The 21811-nt window shown below is 42.4% G+C and overlaps 1 protein-coding gene across 3 annotated transcripts in view; it reads right to left on the reverse strand.

The window, feature by feature from the left end:
* Nucleotides 1-21811, reverse strand: part of CNTN5 (contactin 5) — a 666148-nt gene that overhangs the window by 131504 nt on the left and 512833 nt on the right. For all 3 annotated transcript variants that reach the window (XM_081197615.1, XM_081197616.1, XM_081197617.1), the window contains one exon: nucleotides 15563-15744. In XM_081197615.1, coding sequence (XP_081053741.1) covers nucleotides 15563-15744 — 182 coding nt within the window. The remainder of the gene's footprint in view (nucleotides 1-15562; nucleotides 15745-21811) is intronic.

A 21811-nucleotide genomic window follows, 5' to 3' on the forward strand; every position in this document is an offset into this window, starting at 1 on the left:
TTCAGAGTACTTCCCAGATTTGTGTGAAAACTCTCACTTTCCATTGCGAGCCGTAGAAGAATCATTGAGGGAAGCAACATTTGATTCATACTGTGCCTGAGTATTAATTAGCTGAGCAAATTCACATTCCATACCAAGTGACTATGAGTTTTGGCAACAACAGGGAAGAATCCACGTTTGTTGTTGGGAGCGCCCCAGCATAAATTGATTTCTGCATGGAATATTGTCTGCACAGAGCTAGTGCAACAGCATTATCTGAGCTTAGACCATTCTCTGGCCTTTACTCCTTTCATTTTCTGTGTAAAGCTTCTTGTGGTCTGGGGAATTCCTAGCTCTGTAGAGTACGCTGCCTGTCAGCCTAGCTCTGAATACGATTCCCCCAGTCAACACAATGGTTGAACAGCAGCAGCTGATGTTGTAGGCTTGAGGCCTTAATAACTAGCTATGCTACAGATGCCAACTTCCAAAGAGGAAAAAAGCCTTCTCAAATTAATAAGGCTTAACTCATTAATCCAATGCACTGAAGAGGAAAGCTTTTAAATCTCTTCTGTGCGGCATCGCAGAGTATCAGATGTCAATGGCCTTGACATCAAGGAATGCAGAATAATATATCTGGCAGGGTTGGTTAGCAATGGAGAGTTAGCACAGCGACGGATCTATTTTGGACAGAACAAAATCAATAAAGCACTTTAATAGCAGTCCTTGTGCTGGACAGAATTTAAAAAATAAATCTTATAATCTGTTTGGTATTTGACCAGTCACCAATCAGTGGTCCAAGAAGCTGTAGGAAAGGCATGGCAGTTCTTCCTGGGGTTATAGGTTGCAAGGAGTAGACATCAAGCTGGTATTTAGACTGCAGTTATATGAGTGCTTAGCTGGGAGTAAGTCCCAGTGAACTCAGTGATATTGACTTCTGAAGAAACGTATATAAGATTGTGCTGTTAGTTCTGCATCTGAAGGCAAGGGTTGGGCATCCATGCAAGCACATATTATGCTAAAATATTATGAAGGCTGGGATTCCATGTCAATACCCTAGAAGCACTGCTTGAAAACATCGCCCTGGGTTTAAAATAATAGTAACTGGTTGCAGTAATTCATAGAATTGTAGAGTTGGAAGGGACTATGAGGGTCATTTAGTCCAACCCTTTTTGCCCGACATGGAGCTCAAACCCACAGCCCTGAAAATAAGAGTCTCAAGAAGAAGAAAAAGAAGAGTTTGGATTTGATATCCCGCCTTTCACTCCCTTTAAGAAGTCTCAAAGTGGCTAACATTCTCCTTTCCCTTCCTCCCCCACAACAAACACTCCGTGAGGTGAGTGGGGCTGAGAGACTTCAGAGAAGTGTGACTAGCCCAAGGTCACCCAGCAGCTGCATGTGGAGGAGCGGGGAAGCGAACCCGGTTCACCAGATTACGAGACTACCGCTCTTAACCACTACACCACACTGGCTCACTGGAGTGAACTGAATATTTGAGCAATTGTTCTGTCAGACAACGGAGTAACAACTTTTGATAACTTAAAAGAGTGACCATGGATTGTTGGGAAGCAGAACAAATTCTTTTATGGAAATTGATTCCTGACCCTGAAATTCCCAACTTTTCTTTGATATATTTAACAACAGGGTCCCAAGCACTTCAAATGTCTTCAGAGTTCTTTTTTTCATCATCATCGTCAGTGAACAGACCCCCTGAACAGTGTCAACATTGATTACAGACTTATTGATAGCAGCAAAATGAGCACTTCCAAAAAGACCCCTATATTTTAAATGAACGAACCGTACTTTCCTGTGTATAAGACCAGGGGTTTTTTTTCTTTCTTTCTGAAAAATAAGATTTAAAAACTGGGCGTCTTATACACAGGTTGTGGGTATGGGTGAGGGGTAATTGGTTGCAGCTGTGAGCTGCAGACGTCATTGGCAATTTGTTGTGTGATTGGTGGCTGTGGCAAGGATTTCTTTGTATTGGCTGTGGGAAATGGGTGTGTGATTGGTTGCTGTGTCAAGGGCTGCTGAGGATTGGCTGCTGCTGCGGCAATTGTGCTTGCTATTTACTTCTGCTGTTGGTGATCGGGCAGACACTCATAGCAGACATGAGCGATTGTTAGCAAGTAGGGTGAGCGATTGCAACCGTCGGGTTAGTGATCTACTGCATTCCCCCCCCCCCAAAAAAAACAGCTCAACAACTTTGGGGAATTTTCTGAAATTGGAGCCCCCCAAAACAGGGGGCCTCTTATACAAGGGGGCATATTATACATGGAAAAGTACAGTATATCCTCCCTCAAGGGGTTTCCAAGGGTCTCCAAACTGGGCACTGACCAGACTCAGATCTGCTCAGCTGTCACAATGTGGCAGACACCATTTTAAAAGGGGCATTCCCCCCTATTTTCTGCTACATTAAATAATTGGTTGCATTGATTAAATCTTTATGAGCCTGCATGTGACAAAAACAATAATAATAACTCTTAAAAAAATATATTGGGAAGTATCCAACTTTCCTGTCCTGCTACTGCAAGAGATGTCTGTCTGCAGAATGGAAATTGCCGCTTCTCCCCCACAAGCAGTCCCTTTTCACCCTCAAAACCTTCTTTGGAAGGCTGGGGGTAAATATCCACTGAAAAGGTAATGTTTTACTTATGTCCCCAGCTTTGTTGTAGTTTTATGCCTTTTTTGTGTACTTTGACACCACGGTTTTAAATTGTTGTAAGCTTCCCTGAGTGGCACATCAGCACTAGAAGGTTGGGGTCGAAATAACCATATGTTGCACTTAAGCCAGAGGGAGAATGGCTTTGCTAAGGCCACCAAGTGGCTAAGGAGAGATTTGAACCAGGGATTATCTGATTTACAGCACAGACGGTACATATCTGCTTGCATGAATTTATGCTTTCAAATCATTCCGCATATCGAATTTTGTATATGCATGACTGCCATGACTTGTAGGGAAAGGGCAGAGAAGCTATCCTTTAAAAATGGCTGCTTATTAAGCAGGACATCATTATTTCAGAGTCTTGAAATTTTCTGAGTGCAAATAAACAATCCTAATGAAGAAAATGATTTGCCATCAAGTTGATCTGTGTGCACAATAGGTGAGTTGTGCAAAGCAACAAGTGTACACACTTTCGCCATGGTTTGCTGGTTTGCTTATGACCCTTGGTTTAAGTACGATGTGAGCCAAGCACCCTTCATTAACCATGGTTTTTTTGGCCCCCTCACCCAAGAAGCTCACAGAGCTACAAAGGCTTGATGCAGGAGCTGCAGCAAAACAAAACAAACTTTGGAGATGCAAGCCATGGTTTATTTCATCATCTGTGAAACAACTGATTGTTTGTTAAACAAACCATGGCATGGTGTTATGTGTGAACCAACCCATTATGTATATATGCATGAGAATAAATGTACAATAGAGGGGAGAAAGGACATGATTTATCATTGTTTACTAACTGCCTTGTCTAACTGTAATATTTCCTCTGTATATGTTTACATTTATGGTAAGCTGCTTAGGTCCTCTGATATTTAGAAAGCTAAGAATGCATATTAATAAATCAGTTCAAAAAGTAGCACTAACCACTAAATTACAACCCTTTTTATCAAAGAGCTTCTTCAGAAAATAATAACTCAATTAAGATGGAAAGAGAAGGCTACCTCCAAGTAGTAGATTGCATGTGCCTTTCTAGTGCCCTATGCTCTTGGTTAACACTTTAAAGCATTTAGGTTTGTCTGATGAAGTGAAGAGGATATTCTGTTGTTGAGGATGATCAAAGTTTATTTCTAATGGTTAAGTCCATTTTAAAAATGTAATTCAAGCAAGTGGGGTCAAACTATCAAAGAGGGGTGATCAATGTTACCTTACTTTTGGTGAAAAGAATACTAGGCAAATAATGGAAAGGGAAAAGGATTCCTACAATACAGCAATTGTTAACATAATTATGGCAAATTGCAAAAATTAAACTATTTTTATATGTGACTAACAGAAAGCAGCTCAAGCGAAGACCCTCCTTATGATAAATGGGCATCGTTGGCCATTTATGAGAAAGGAAAAATTAATGAGACTAACCAAGTCAGCCAATTGTTCACTTTAATTAGAACATTAAGCTTGCACTGATAAGATGTTCGGGTCTGGAGTGTTTTGTTGGCATGTAATTACTAAAATGCTGTTGGTACTGTTTAAAATAATAATAATACAAAAACACACAGTTTAAAGTAATACGACATAACACAGTTTAAAAGGATTCAGAGACTCTGCTTTAGAGCAAAAGTGTGCCCCTGGTTCTGCAGTCCCGCACAAAACACTGTCCCCTAGTCCAGGTTTCAGAATCATGCATGAGTAGAAACATATCCTGACAATTCTTACTTCTAGGAGATAAGGATCTTGCAACTCTCATTTATGCATCTGCAGCCAAAGAATAAATGCAATCATTCTGGTCCATGAGGGTGGGGGATTGAATAGGAACATTACAATTATATAAAGTTATTGCACTCCTTTCCCCATTTGGATTGATGCCTTGCTAATCTCAAGATCGCTTACTGCAGTTCCCTGGAAGTGAGGGTGGATGGATCTATTTCTGGTTCATACTTCTAACCATAATTCCAATCCATGGTTTCTGCATTAATAGCAGGTTTATATATATATATATATATATATGGTAAAGGGACCCCTGACCACTAGGTCCAGTCGCGGACAACTCTGGGGTTGTGGCGCTCATCTCGCTTTACTGGCCGAGGGAGCCAGCGTTTGTCCGCAGATAGTTTTTCCGGATCATGTGGCCAGAATGACTAAGCCACTTCTGGCAAACCAGAGCAGTGCACGGAAATGCCGTTTACCTTCCCGCCGGAGCGGTACCTATTTATCTATTTGCACTTGACGTGCTTTCAAACTTCTAAACTGCCAGGAGCAGGGACCGAGCAACAGGAGCTCATCCCGTCACAGGGATTTGAACCGCTGACCTTCTGATTGGCAAGCCCTAGGCTCTGTGCTTTAGACCATATTGCCACCCGCATCCCTTTATATATATATAAAGATCCCCTCAAATTATATAAATGCATGTTTAAAGTTTCTTTTCTCTCAGTATATATATATATATATATATATATATATATATATATATATATATATGCTTTCGTAGATTTTCACGGGTACAGGAATGTAGGTTTTGGTGTCTTCGGGTGTCTTCCCGTGTAAGAGTTGGGGTGTCTAGGCGACGTTTCGACGAGGTCTCACTCGTCATCTTCAGGCTGGTGCTTTCGGCTTCTTGTTACTAGAACAGAGCAGGATCTCAGTGTTTGAGTTCCTATAAATACTGTTGAGGGGGTGTGGTGTATAGCCTCCAACGTTCTGGGCAGATAGGAAGTTCCTAGGTTAATGTGCCTTTTCTTCTTTTGTTCATTAATTACTTGAGGGATATCTTGAGTGATTACTTGAGTGATATTCTGAGTACCACTTAGGAGGGTCATTAGGTGTGGATTAGTTGCTAAAGCTTTCGTGTCTTGACCTCTTGACCTTGTGAAGAGTTTTTCTGAGAAGATGGCTGTACTGCACTTAGTTGTGCTCTGGCTTGGCTTCGTGTATAGGGGCGAGCTGTGGTTTTGTGCCCTGTGCCAGCCAGATCTGTGTAGGGATTGCAGGGGGGTGCAGCATCCGGAGGTGCCACTATGGTTTGGCTACTGGATGGTGTCTGTAATTTATCTGTGGAGAGGGTCTGGGTTTGGGTCTGGTGTGGTTGATTGGAGATGGCGTTCTGTGTGCCTCTGGTTCTGGTGTCAGTTTTTGTGGGGAGGGCTAATTTCCAGATGTCTGGCAGGCGGGACGTGTCGTCACGCTTGTTCATGTTGTGAGGGTGTTTCTCTATCTCGATGGCTTCCATGATTATTCTCTTGTGGTGATGTTCCATGTTAAAGAGCAATTTGGAATCTGCAAAATTAATTTCGTGTCCTGTTTCTTTCATGTGTTGGTAAAGAGAGGAAGTTTTTTCTTCTTTTTTGACGGCATTCTTGTGTTCTGCGATACATGCATTTATTCGTCTGTTTGTTTGTCCAATGTACGTGGCTGGGCAGACTTCGCAGGGTATTTCATAGACCCCTTGGTTTTCTAACTGGATTTTATCTTTTGGGTTTCTGAGGATATTGGCTATTTTTTGGTTGGTGCAAAAGGCTGTTTTGATATTGTGTTTATGGAGGATTTTGCTAATTTTATCTGTAGTGCCCTTGATATAAGGAAGGAGGGCCATGCCATTGTTTTCTTCTGTGTCTTGGTTTTTGGGGGGTGTTTCTTTTTGGATTAGCTTCGTAACCCTGTTTTGCTGGTATCCGTTGGCGATTAACACATTTGAGAGATTCTGTAACTCAGTTGTCAAGTGGTCTTTGTCAGCCAGACGTTTGGTTCTGGAGATGAGAGTCTTGGCTACGGAGTTTATTTGTGCAGGGTGGTGGTGTGATTGTGCATGTAAGTAGCGGTTGGTGTGTGTTTTTTTCCGGTAGATAGTGTGTCCTAGGGAGCCATCAGGTTTTTTGTAGATTAGGACGTCAAGGAAGGGAAGTTGGTTGTTGGCTTCTATTTCCATAGTGAATTGTATTTTGGGGTGTAGGCTGTTGAGATGTGTGAGGAAGCTATCTAGTTTTTCCTTCCCGTGTGGCCAAATTACAAAGGTGTCGTCAACATATCTGAGCCAAAGTTTGGGTTTGTGTTCTGACTTGTCTAAAGCATTGGTTTCAAAGTGTTCCATGTACAGATTTGCGATGACCGGTGAGAGGGGTGATCCCATAGGTGCTCCTTCTATCTGTTTGTATCTTTGTCCATTGTGGATGAAGTACGTGTTGGTTAGGCAGTGGTTGGTCAGGTCCAGGATGTATTCGGGGGGGTTGTATTTGTTTTGAATGGCTGTCAAGGCTTCATTAATGGGCACTTGTGTGAAGAGAGATACAACATCGAAGCTCACAAGTAGGTCATCGGGATGTAGGTTTTGCTTCTTTATTGTTTCTATGAACTGGAAGGAGTTTGTAACGTGTGAAGCGATAGATTCTGCATAGGGCTGAAGTTGCTTAGCGAGAAATTTAGCGAGATTTTGTAGAGGTGAGCCTATGGAGCTGACTATTGGTCTGAGTGGTGTTCCTTCTTTGTGTATCTTGGGGAGACCGTAGAGTTTGGGGCATCTGGATGATTTTTCTCTGGGGATGATTCTTAGCTGGATTTCTTCACTGATAGGAGAGGCTTTTATTTTGGATTTGGTGGTTTTTTCCTGATGGCTCCCTAGGACACACTATCTACCGGAAAAAAACACACACCAACCGCTACTTACATGCACAATCACACCACCACCCTGCACAAATAAACTCCGTAGCCAAGACTCTCATCTCCAGAACCAAACGTCTGGCTGACAAAGACCACTTGACAACTGAGTTACAGAATCTCTCAAATGTGTTAATCGCCAACGGATACCAGCAAAACAGGGTTACGAAGCTAATCCAAAAAGAAACACCCCCCAAAAACCAAGACACAGAAGAAAACAATGGCATGGCCCTCCTTCCTTATATCAAGGGCACTACAGATAAAATTAGCAAAATCCTCCATAAACACAATATCAAAACAGCCTTTTGCACCAACCAAAAAATAGCCAATATCCTCAGAAACCCAAAAGATAAAATCCAGTTAGAAAACCAAGGGGTCTATGAAATACCCTGCAAAGTCTGCCCAGCCACGTACATTGGACAAACAAACAGACGAATAAATGCACGTATCGCAGAACACAAGAATGCCGTCAAAAAAGAAGAAAAAACTTCCTCTCTTCACCAACACATGAAAGAAACAGGACACGAAATTAATTTTGCAGATTCCAAATTGCTCTTTAACATGGAACATCACCACAAGAGAATAATCATGGAAGCCATCGAGATAGAGAAACACCCTCACAACATGAACAAGCGTGACGACACGTCCCGCCTGCCAGACATCTGGAAATTAGCCCTCCCCACAAAAACCGACACCAGAACCAGAGGCACACAGAACGCCATCTCCAATCAACCACACCAGACCCAAACCCAGACCCTCTCCACAGATAAATTACAGACACCATCCAGTAGCCAAACCATAGTGGCACCTCCGGATGCTGCACCCCCCTGCAATCCCTACACAGATCTGGCTGGCACAGGGCACAAAACCACAGCTCGCCCCTATACACGAAGCCAAGCCAGAGCACAACTAAGTGCAGTACAGCCATCTTCTCAGAAAAACTCTTCACAAGGTCAAGAGGTCAAGACACGAAAGCTTTAGCAACTAATCCACACCTAATGACCCTCCTAAGTGGTACTCAGAATATCACTCAAGTAATCACTCAAGATATCCCTCAAGTAATTAATGAACAAAAGAAGAAAAGGCACATTAACCTAGGAACTTCCTATCTGCCCAGAACGTTGGAGGCTATACACCACACCCCCTCAACAGTATTTATAGGAACTCAAACACTGAGATCCTGCTCTGTTCTAGTAACAAGAAGCCGAAAGCACCAGCCTGAAGATGACGAGTGAGACCTCGTCGAAACGTCGCCTAGACACCCCAACTCTTACACAGGAAGACACCCGAAGACACCAAAACCTACATTCCTGTACCCGTGAAAATCTACGAAAGCAAATATCTCACCTCTACGGGGAGGAAACCTTCCAGCTGACAAGAACCTACGAGAAACTAGAAATCCGAAGAGCCACCATCTTATGTGATCTCTTGTTCCTACGCAACTGCCGAGACAACAACTTAATTCCCACATGCTTCCAACTTAAATTCCACTCTAAAACCCCAGCTACCGAAAGGATCCTGAAACGAACTGAACTATCCCTAATCAGAAACGAACTACATAAGAAAAGATACCTACTAAACCAAACCAACAAAGATCTGCTCACTCTTCACCTCAAACTCTGTAACAAAATCCACCCTGCACTCTGGGACAAATGCAAACAACTAGCCGTTTGGAGAGCTGAAACAGAGTCCTCACATAAGACAGACATACACACCAACAAACTCCACAAACTAGAGAAACGCCAGAAGCCCAGCCACCCTCCACAACAACCCATGAAACAAACAGTACATAACATATCAGACAGGATCCTCACCTCAACTGAAACCAAAGTACTCTCCAAAGGTTTCAACTTTGCAGTCGCCCCGAGACGCATCCCCACGGAAAACATCATATGCGGAGTCGAAGCTAGCCTAACCAAAATCAACCCAGATGAAGCCAATAAAATCAGACTTGAAGTCACCAACATCCTCTGCTCCAGCAAACCACCCAGAAGCAATTTACACAAAGAAGAACAGAAAGCACTCACCAACCTGAGGAAAGACAACAACATAATCATTCTCCCAGCAGACAAAGGTAATGCCACTGTTGTGATGAACACATCGGACTACCAAGCAAAACTATCAAATCTACTCCAAGACCCTACCTACCAACCTATAAAAACAGATCCCACCACCTATCTGGAAAAAACCACCAAATCCAAAATAAAAGCCTCTCCTATCAGTGAAGAAATCCAGCTAAGAATCATCCCCAGAGAAAAATCATCCAGATGCCCCAAACTCTACGGTCTCCCCAAGATACACAAAGAAGGAACACCACTCAGACCAATAGTCAGCTCCATAGGCTCACCTCTACAAAATCTCGCTAAATTTCTCGCTAAGCAACTTCAGCCCTATGCAGAATCTATCGCTTCACACGTTACAAACTCCTTCCAGTTCATAGAAACAATAAAGAAGCAAAACCTACATCCCGATGACCTACTTGTGAGCTTCGATGTTGTATCTCTCTTCACACAAGTGCCCATTAATGAAGCCTTGACAGCCATTCAAAACAAATACAACCCCCCCGAATACATCCTGGACCTGACCAACCACTGCCTAACCAACACGTACTTCATCCACAATGGACAAAGATACAAACAGATAGAAGGAGCACCTATGGGATCACCCCTCTCACCGGTCATCGCAAATCTGTACATGGAACACTTTGAAACCAATGCTTTAGACAAGTCAGAACACAAACCCAAACTTTGGCTCAGATATGTTGACGACACCTTTGTAATTTGGCCACACGGGAAGGAAAAACTAGATAGCTTCCTCACACATCTCAACAGCCTACACCCCAAAATACAATTCACTATGGAAATAGAAGCCAACAACCAACTTCCCTTCCTTGACGTCCTAATCTACAAAAAACCTGATGGCTCCCTAGGACACACTATCTACCGAAAAAAACACACACCAACCGCTACTTACATGCACAATCACACCACCACCCTGCACAAATAAACTCCGTAGCCAAGACTCTCATCTCCAGAACCAAACGTCTGGCTGACAAAGACCACTTGACAACTGAGTTACAGAATCTCTCAAATGTGTTAATCGCCAACGGATACCAGCAAAACAGGGTTACGAAGCTAATCCAAAAAGAAACACCCCCAAAAAACCAAGACACAGAAGAAAACAATGGCATGGCCCTCCTTCCTTATATCAAGGGCACTACAGATAAAATTAGCAAAATCCTCCATAAACACAATATCAAAACAGCCTTTTGCACCAACCAAAAAATAGCCAATATCCTCAGAAACCCAAAAGATAAAATCCAGTTAGAAAACCAAGGGGTCTATGAAATACCCTGCAAAGTCTGCCCAGCCACGTACATTGGACAAACAAACAGACGAATAAATGCACGTATCGCAGAACACAAGAATGCCGTCAAAAAAGAAGAAAAAACTTCCTCTCTTTACCAACACATGAAAGAAACAGGACACGAAATTAATTTTGCAGATTCCAAATTGCTCTTTAACATGGAACATCACCACAAGAGAATAATCATGGAAGCCATCGAGATAGAGAAACACCCTCACAACATGAACAAGCGTGACGACACGTCCCGCCTGCCAGACATCTGGAAATTAGCCCTCCCCACAAAAACCGACACCAGAACCAGAGGCACACAGAACGCCATCTCCAATCAACCACACCAGACCCAAACCCAGACCCTCTCCACAGATAAATTACAGACACCATCCAGTAGCCAAACCATAGTGGCACCTCCGGATGCTGCACCCCCCTGCAATCCCTACACAGATCTGGCTGGCACAGGGCACAAAACCACAGCTCGCCCCTATACACGAAGCCAAGCCAGAGCACAACTAAGTGCAGTACAGCCATCTTCTCAGAAAAACTCTTCACAAGGTCAAGAGGTCAAGACACGAAAGCTTTAGCAACTAATCCACACCTAATGACCCTCCTAAGTGGTACTCAGAATATCACTCAAGTAATCACTCAAGATATCCCTCAAGTAATTAATGAACAAAAGAAGAAAAGGCACATTAACCTAGGAACTTCCTATCTGCCCAGAACGTTGGAGGCTATACACCACACCCCCTCAACAGTATTTATAGGAACTCAAACACTGAGATCCTGCTCTGTTCTAGTAACAAGAAGCCGAAAGCACCAGCCTGAAGATGACGAGTGAGACCTCGTCGAAACGTCGCCTAGACACCCCAACTCTTACACGGGAAGACACCCGAAGACACCAAAACCTACATATATATATATATATATATATATATATTGATGAATTTGCAAGAAGAAACAACACAGGGCAATGATGGAAAGGCCATGGCTCTGCAAAGGTGGACGGACTCCAACTCCCATTACCCACAGCTAGGGACAGAGGAGAAATTCAACTCAGTTCTCATTGAAAGGCAAACTTCTCAAATTCACAGTATCCAAAGCAATATCTGGATAGCTCAGTTGGTAGAGCATGAGACTCTTAATATCAGGGTTGTGGGTTCCAGCCCCATGTTGGGCAAAGGATTCCTGCATTTCAGGGGGTTGGACTAGATGAACCTTGTGGTCCCAACTCTATGATTCTATGTGGACTAGAACACAGCCACCCTTTGAAATTTGTACATTTTTGAATTCTGCAGTGCAACTCGCCAACCAAGTACAGTGGTGCCTCGCAAGACGAAAAGAATCCGTTCTGTGATTCTCTTCGTCTAGCGGTTTTTTCGTCTTGCGAAGCAAGCCCATTGACGGATTGGCGGATTAGCGCTATTAGCGCTATTAGCGGCTTTTAGCGGCTTATCTGCTGATCGGATCAGCTGATAAGCGGCTTAGCGGCTTAGAAAAAGGGGTGGGGAGGAAAAAAACCCAGCAGGAACTCACACGACATTCATTCATTTTGCGAAGCACCTCCAAAACGGAAAACTCTTTCATCTAGCGAGTTTTCCGTCTTGCGAGGCATTCGTCTTGCGGGGCACCACTGTAATATGTACAAGACATGCATCTAAATGCATATGTTAATAAGAATAACATAAAAAACAAATATCCGGGAAGAGTGCTTTGCATATCCAGGCAAAAATGCACACAAAATGTGTATCCTAGGGGGGGGGGGAATCAAACTAAAGAGCAAATAAATATTCTTATTTTAAAAAATAATAATTTGTAAGTTGGTTTGTAAATGTGGAGAACTGAATTTAAAATTGAATTCTTTCTATTTTGCTCTTTCCCCCCCAAATCAAGTTGGGAGTTGTAGTCTGGTAACATATGAAGGGCAAAGGAAAAGGTAAAGGTAAAGGACCCCTGGATGGTTAAGTCCAGTCAAAGGCATCTATGGGGTTGCGGCGCTCATCTCGCTTCAGGCTGAGGGAGCTGGCGTTTGTCCACAGACAGCTTTCTAAACCGCTACTGGTGCAACAGAACACCGTGATGGAAGCCAGAGTGCACGCAAACACCATTTACTTTCCTGCCACAGTGGTACCTATTTATCTACTTGCACTGGCATGCTTTTGAATTGTTAGGTTAGCAGGAGCTGGGACAGAGCAATGGGAGCTCGCCCCTTTATGGGGATTCGAACCACCGACCTTCTGATTGGCAAGCCCAAGAGGCTCAGTGGTTTAGATCAGAGTGCCACTTTGGCTACTGCCATTCTAGGCTGTGAACAGTTCAGATGAGGCCATGGGGAGGTCCAGCAAGATGGGTCAGCAGCCTGCATGAGCTGAGTTGTGTGTCCTTAAACCAGTTTCTTGTGACACACTCCGGCATTCCTCAGCCGAAAGGTCAATGTAGGAGTGATTCCCCAGAGACATAAACTTTGAGAGGCACCCTGAGCGGGCCATGAAATCAACTAGAATGCTGGGCTGAGCAACAGCAACAAGTTCACAACAAAGTGCAAGTGATTAAAATGACATGGGAGGAGCGAAACACAGTTTTTTAAAGAGGAGAAAAATAACCCAGAAACCAAGAAACCTGCAAAGCATCTTGGGCCTGGCCAAATCGAACATGAAGTGTCTTCTGTCACTTGCAGGGCTGGATGTCAAGCCAAGTGGCCGAGACAGAAGCAGTGATTGTTTCCAGAGTGTCAGCTGTATCAGGCAATCATGGTACATCTGGTTGTCAGCATTGGGTAAGCTGGGAATCAAATCGGCCTGTGATTGCATGAGAGCAGACAGGCTGACTCTGTGCATTCTTGGGCATTCCCCAAAGCATCCATGGTGAACTGGATCAAATTCAACTGACAAACTGAGCATGATTAAGGCAGACAGGAAAGCTAGTACCTAAGGATGAATTGCAAATCAGAGCATTCCCCAGAATGACAGGTTTAATCCCAGTACCCTGTCTGAAGCTCTTCAAGGGATGGTGTGTAAAAGATGGTTGTTTAACTGTAAGTCTGCGAACCTATAGGAAGGAACCTGTAGCAATGCCAGGCTCTTATAGCCAAGGCTTGTTTTTGAAGCTAGAAAAACCCCCCATAATTCTCTGAAAATGAGGTTAGTGCACTCAAAAGCAATGGTCAAAACTATCGTTATCTGATTTAGCCATGTAAATTATGGTGGCGTGAGAATATTAGGGATGGAGCAATAATACTGCTAACTCATTTGTTTCTGGCACTTACTAAGCATATATATATATATATATATATATATATATATATATATATATATATATGCAGGTTTTGGTGTCTTCCTGTACCCGTGAAAATCTACGAAAGCATATATATATATATATATATATATATATATATATATATATATATATATCTTGGGTCATTCAATACATTGAATAAGGTCACTGTATGTAATGAGAGCCTTAAGAAAGCATGCAGTCCAAGGTCATTTCCAGGTCCTTAAGATTTTGGAGGAGAGATTCAGGCACATACTGGAAACTGAGGTTTGTGCAAATAAAATGGATTAAAATGCTCCTATTTACAAAAACACTATAATCTGTATGAATGCTAGGAGAATGCACGATTGAAAGTAACACGGCAGCAGTAATTTTGTTGTAAGATATATGAGAATAAGTGAGGTTCAAGGAAATGATGAAATTCGAAGCAACACTATGCTCAAACCAAGCAGTTTAATTTACGATAAAGTTATTTAAAAGTTGGGACATAATATCTGAGATTTATAAAATAAGAACTGAAATAAGGTAATAACTTGCTGTCTATAACTATGTGACTGAGAACGCAGGGAAGGGTGACGCGAGGAAGTCCAAAGATTATGAAAATACGACTTATGAACAACTGTATTTTATATGTACTTTTCTTTCATTCTTTGTTTATTTCTTAACTTTGCTTTGACTTTTTCTGTGTGTATGGTGATGGTATTTTATATGTTTGGTGGTTTGTTTGTTGTTTTAAAAAAATTGCAATAAATATCTTTTTAAAAAAATGCTCTATTGCCTTGGTGCAACATATCCACTTAAAAAACACAACACATTTTCATAGATAGAAAAGAGATGGGGAAATGCCCTGAATACTGTGGGATTAACAAATGGTTAACAGAAAGATGTATAAGCACCGCAAAAGCAAATCAGGGTGAATTCAGGATAGATGCTTGCTGTTGCAAACAAATAGGGGGGGGGGAAATGCTCTAGATATGTGGTTGTGTCCAACTAATTTTTAGTCAAAGTAGACCCATGGGCCTAAATTAGTCATGATCATTAATTGGAATGGGTCTATTCTGAGTAAATATTAGCCGGATATTACTCATGGGGTAACCTCCTTGTAAGATTTGTGCAATAAATTAGGAGAGTGTACTGGGCACAGTTCTCAGATGACTGAAACTAGCTCTGTGCAGACCTCCTCCTGGTCAGATTGCAGAAAGCTTCAATGAACTCAGTTGGACTTACACATGAGTAGGGACAGTCTCGTACATCTGGTTTCTGACTAGTCACTGATTGCAGCCAGAAGTTAAGACTGAACAAGTTTGCTATATTCATAAGATAAACTTCATGCATATGGTGAGATTGTTCAGTCTTAACTTCTGCTGAAATATGTAATAGCCCATCTGTATTGGCATTCTGCCGGCTTCTGAAGGCAGGCCTGTTTACACAGGCATCCAACCTGTTTCCTGTTTGAAATAGTGTCTTGTTTTAATTGGACCATTCCATATTTTAATAATAACATGTTTATATTTTAATGTTTTAATGGGGTTGTCTTATTGTGAATTTTAATTGTGCGATGTTTCTATTTTGATGTTTGTGTAATTGTGTTATTTACACCTGTAAGCTGCTTAGCTCATTCAGTATTAAGCAAAATGATTAACAACAACAACATACTGTATACTTGCAGCTGTCCTCTGAAGACATTCCTTCCACGTGAGTTTTCGGCTTTACATTCATATGTCCCTGCATCTTCCAGCTGCACATTTGGAATTTCAAGAACCGCTTGGGATTTCCGCAGGCGGGCTTTGCTTGGATTGGGGCCATTCACTTTCCTCCATGAGATTGTTGGAACTGGGCTGAAATACAGAGTGAAGTCATGATTAGCTCTGATGCTATTAAGAGTATAGATCCTGTTACCTGCTAATTTAAGTACTTAATCGTCTAAGCAGCAATAAAGTGTAATCACAATTAAGGCTCATGAACTGCTTGATATATTTCACTTTCTACTGAGAATATTTAATAAGTTCCGCTCTGTCATGGACACTTCCTGGCTATTTGGAAGTAAGTTTCCCCCCTCCCACAGCTATTAAACTATGAAACTTAAAATGAACATATATTATCTTTCACGAGCTCAGAGAAAAGCATCACACACTGAAATCTTGATGCAGAGACTGATGCGTGGGCTGGGGCTGTGTGTTAACATTCCTCATGGTACCTCAGGTTAAGTACTTAATTCGTTCCGGAGGTCCGTTCTTAACCTGAAACTGTTCTTAACCTGAAGCACCACTTTAGCTAATGGGACCTCCCGCTGCCGTTGCGCCACCGGAGCACGATTTCTGTTCTCATCCTGAAACAAAGTTCTTAACCCGAGGTAATATTTCTGGGTTAGCGGAGTCTGTAACCTGAAGCATACGTAACCCGAGGTACCACTGTATTTCAGTTTATCTAGAGAACTGCTAAAATAAATATCAGAACTGGAGCATTCAGAATTTATCTTATCTTACAGTTTCTCTAGCGCATTTGCATCCCTCCCACCCCAATCTCTGTCACCAGTTCATATTTCCACATGAATAAAACACCGCAAAAACAGAAAGGGAAAAGGAGGCAATCTTCAGGGAATTATGCATACAATTGCATCGGGATTCTTTTATGCAACAGGGATATACACATACAGTCCTGCACATTGGTGGAAAACAACCACCACGCTGGGGGAACAAAAATGGAATATTGATGCACATGCATTGGTAATATAGAGGATGTGTGTGAGATTGAGATAGAGAGAAAGAGGGTATTATAAAGGAACTGAAGAAGAAGAAGAAGAGTTTGGATTTGATATCCCGCTTTCTCACTACCCTAAGGAGCCTCAAAGCGGCTATCAATCTCCTTTTCCCTTCCTCCCCCACAACAAACACTCTGTGAGGTGAGTGGGGCTGAGAGACTTCAGAGAAGTGTGACTGACCCAAGGTCACCCAGCAGCTGCATGTGGAGGAGTGGAGAAGCGAACCCGGTTCACCAGATTACGAGTCCACCGCTCTTAACCACTACACCACACTGGTGTAGCTGCAGTGAACTCCACTGGCATATGTAGAGGGACAGTGTGGTGCAATGGATACAGTGCAAAACTAGGGCCCAAGAGACCAGGGTTAAAAGCCAAACTCAGCCATGAAGCTTACTCTGGAGGGTAGGACCTGAACCAGTGGCTTCAAGTTACAAGAAAGGAGATTCCGACTAAACACCAGGAAGAATTTTCTGACAGTAAGAGCTGTTTGACAGTGGAATGAACTCCCTCGGGAGGTTGTGGTCTCTCCTTCATTGTAAGTTTCTAAGCAGAGGTTGGATGGCCACCTGTCATGGATGCTTTAGCTGAGATTCCCGCATTGCAGAAGGGAGTAGAAGACCCTTGGGGTCCCTTTCAGTTCTACAATTCTATGTCTCTATGTTTCTCCATGCTCATGGGCTAGACCAGTGAAGAAATATCTTGCAATCTGGCTCTTCAAACAATCTGCAGCAGATGATAGCGCAATGGCAGGAAACATGTTTTGCATGCAGATGGTTCAGGGACAATCTTTGGCAACTTGGTTATAAAAGGAATTGTAATAGGTATGAGTTACTCGTGCGTAAACTGGTGCCTTTCTCGGTTAATTTGCCTTGTTAAACCTTTCTGACTGCACAGCCCCTTCTCATCGCGGCTGCCTCAATCACTGGCAGAATCCGTCAGTGGGTGTTTCTTGAACCTCTTCCAACATAAAAGTTGTTTGACACCCAGTCTCCTCCTCCTCTCACTGCGCGGGAGTCTTCTGCGCAGGGAAGGCGTGGGTAGCGGAGGACCTGGGCTCTCTTCACTGGTGTCCAGTGAAGAGTCCTGGAGCCCTCTCTCCAATTCCCCCGTCTGCCCCCCTTTATCCCTGGTGTTGCGCTGATTGGCTTCCCCCTCTACTGAGCTGTTTCTCCCCCTACTGCTGGGTCCTTCGCCAGCATCATCTGGGAGCCTCCCCTTCGCCTCTCGCTCCGATGTCAGTTCCCTGACAGGAATGGTTCCACTTTTTTTCTGCATTGATCAGGCCACATCGGGAGTATTATTGTTATTATTCAATTTCATTTCCCTTCATCCCAAAGGTCTCGAGGGAGGCAAACACACAAGCAAGAAAACAGTGAAACTATCTAAAAAGAAAAACATCTGAAAACAATTCTAAGGCTGAGGTAAACTGGAATGAAATCTACTTGAAAGGCTTGTTGGAAGAGGAAGGTTTTTTAGTAGGCTCAGAAAAGACAACAGATAGGGTGCCTGTCTAATATTTAATGGGAGGGATTTCTAAAGGTAGATATCACAACACTAAAAGCCTAATCCGTATAGTCTGCGGAAATGAGATCCTGATAAGATGGTAGCTGCAGGAAGCTCTCATGTGCAGAGTACAGTGACTGATTGGGTACTTTGCCTAGTTCTGGAATTTATAAACTGCTTAATCAAAGCGCTCTCTCAGTGGTGTACAAATAAAATTGTTGCTAAAACACGGCTAAATTTCGCAAACCAATGAAAACCCTGGTATAGATAAAACCATAATTAATATTAGTAAATCTTATAAAATGAATCTCAATAACCAAATTCTAAGTCTGGGTGGGCTTGCAGAAATGAAAAAGTTTTCGGTAGGCATCTGAAATAATGTAGCCTAATGTCAATAGGCAGGGAGTTCTGAAGGACAGGCGCTGCTGCAAGAAAGGATCAACTTGTAAATGAAGAATTATTGTCATTATCAATTAATCCATACACCACCTTTTCTACCCTTAAATCTGTGCCCAAAGCAATTCACACAAAGGTGAAAGTCTAATTACAGTACCAATATGTAATAAGTTATATGATATCAAAAGTTGCATCCTACAGCCTTTGTCTTCTATTTAGCAGGACTTTGGACAAATGACCTGCTACATACCGTATTTTTTGCTCTATAAGACTCACTTTTTCCCTCCTAAAAAGTAAGGGGAAATGTGTGTAAAAAAGGGCATGGTCTGGCCATTTATAAGACAGCTTCCTACATTTCAGATGGAAAGAAAAATCATTCCAACAGAAAAGTTTCTAAGCAATTTGGCACCGCAAACTTCGAAGAGATCTAACTATACTTTTTATCTTGTTTTAATTGTATGCCACATCAACTTTACTGCTATCAATTACAGCTGGAGAAATGCTGGAAGATTTTTTTTTTTTAATGTCATTCCCTAGGCCATTAACAAGTCTCTTTCAAAATTTTACTGCCCCCACCCTCTGATGATGAAGTAATAAGCCAATTTTTCAAGGAGAGTAAAATACTTTGGCTGTAAAGTTTTAATGATTTCAAAGGAAATTGCTCCCAAATTGCAAATCACTATTCACAGGCAAGTTGTAACTTGCTTTAATGAATCTTATTTTCCTTACAGAAGATACCAGTCACATGGATTTTATATCTGAGATGAATATATATGTGTGTGTGTGGATATGTATATGCAGATATTTCTCCTCTGTGACTTTGGCAGAAAATAAATAGAAAGACTGTTAAAAATCAAGAATACAGTCAGAAGACTTTATGGATTTTTTTTTTTGCATACTTTTATGCCTATATGAATGGCTTAGTCAAAAGCACAACTTCTAGATATTCTAAAGAAGTTGATGCCTTTCTTGGTTTCAGTTTTGCTTTAAGGAAAATGACCTGTATAGGATCCAGGTTGTTATTCATTGATAACAGTAGTCAAATTAATCATTTGACTTAAATGAGTCTACTTTGAGTATGACTGGAATATGATTTAGTTGCTTGTTACCCTCTGTCTATTGCTAAGGCCTATGAAACTGGGAGGAGTTGTTTTGTTTGTTATTATGCTGTGTACTTTTTTGCTTTTATATGGTGAACCACACTGTGTTTCCTGGATGAAGGGCAGTATAATACATTCAATAAATAAGATACTAGCAAATATTAATATTGCTCCCTCTTGCAAGATTTGAACCAGATTTCTTACCTGTTCTTTGCTATAAGGTCCTAGGGCAGGTTATGACAATCTCAAAAATTAAACTTAGTTAAAAGCATTTGTGGTCAGAATAGGGTGCACAATGTCAGGATAAAGAGGTGTGTCTCTAGCATTTGATGAAAGCTATACAATGAAGATGCCAAATGTGCCTTATTCTGGAGATGGAATTTCACAACTCATGGTTACCACATAGAACACCTTCTCCCAGGCCTCTCCCTCCTGAACCTTTGAGGGTGGTGAAGATACTAAGAGAGCCTCTTCTGCCAACTTTAGTACCCAATAGGAAAGGAGGCAAGATCTTTGGGGTCTAAGTTTCTTAGGGTTTTTAAAGACTCGTTTCATACCCTCCAATGGGATGCAGGGGCCTCACCCCTGTGGCGGTTACATGATCATGGTCCTAAAAAGGTGGCCAGATGTGTGTTTCGGGGTACCACACAACATTGTGGCCCCCCCAGAAAAGCTTTTTTGTGGGCGATATTGTGTCCCAAAATCGCATGAGAACAATATGGCCGCCACACTCTCATGGGGGGAAAACCCAGGATGTTCCATTTTTTCTGGGACAGTTGAGGGGTTTGCGGAAAGAAACCAGTAACCAATGCAGCTGTTTTTTTAAAAGGAGTTGCATATGTGTTCTAAACAGCACCCTAGCCAGCAATCTGGCCTGCTGCATTTGTGATCCATCGAAGTTTCTGGGTCGCCTTCAAGGGCAGCCTCACGTAGGGCCTGTTGCAACAATCCATTTCAGTGAATGGACTAATGGAGACAAACCCTCTTGACTGCACGGGCCATACACTCTATTTCTTCAGTATTTCCATTCCTCACTCTATCCAGTCGTGTGGCCAGAGTTTGACAGACACATACGGTGCTCTTTCCCTGTTTTAGTTTTTAATTCTTGGAGCTTGTGGTGATTGGCAGTTCCAAATAAACACTATTAATAAATCATTAATCTGTAACTAAAAGCCCAGACTCTTCTAAGGGACTCCTGCCAATTGCCTACCACAGAATGTCTCTCAGGAATTTAAGTCATTCTCACAATTACAATGGAGTCGAAGCTGTCTGAGGCAGCTTTGAGCTGAAATCACAAGGAAATCAAAAATGCAGAGGCCTCCCAGCATTTGGAAACCTGTGATAGCCAGGCATTTGTTTATTTTGCACTAAAACGCTGAACAATAAAGAGACCTCGCTCCTTAATGATTGCCGGGTGAAAGGTAACAATAGAAACATTTGTAAATGCTATTTGGAGGGGGGGGCAGGAGAAACGGTTGAAATGAAAACCTAAGAAGAGGAGGAAATTTCAGGCATGTTTACCTCCTGATTCAGCCTCCAGCTGAAGCCTGAAATGTCATTCGTCTAATTATTACAGAATGAAGTCAAAAGCAGTTTTGGTGTACCTGGTCCCCAATTGTGTGCTGATGGCTGGAAAAGAGAGATAAGGCCACAATATTGCCCTGCTTTGCTATTAGTAGATGGCTTGCCTTACTAGATAACCCTTCGCTGCTTAGCAATAGAGGCCTTTTCTCGTTTTTTGTTTCAAGTGCGAGGCAATGAAGGTGTTTGCTTCTCAACCTTTACTTTCTCTTGCTTGATAGAGGTGAGAAAGCAGGGGATGGGCTTGGGAGCAGCTAATTCCATTCCATTTCAGCTTTTCTGGTGCTCAGTCATCGGTCTGTCCTGTCCTGTTTGGTGTTTGGATTTTTTCTGGAAGAACGTGTGAAAATCCTGCATTTAAACTGTAATAATAATAGGGACGCGGGTGGCGCTGTGGTCTAAACCACAGAGTCTAGGGCTTGCCGATCAGAAGGTTGGCAGTTCGAATCCCCGCGATGGGGTGAGCTCCTGTTGCTCGGTCCCAGCTCCTGCCAACCTAGCAGTTCAAAAGCATGGCAAAGCGCAAGTATATAAATAGGTACCACTCTGACGGGAAGTTAAATG

Source organism: Podarcis bocagei, assembly GCF_964188305.1.
Source record: "Podarcis bocagei genome assembly, chromosome: 6".
Lineage (NCBI taxonomy): Eukaryota > Metazoa > Chordata > Lepidosauria > Squamata > Lacertidae > Podarcis > Podarcis bocagei.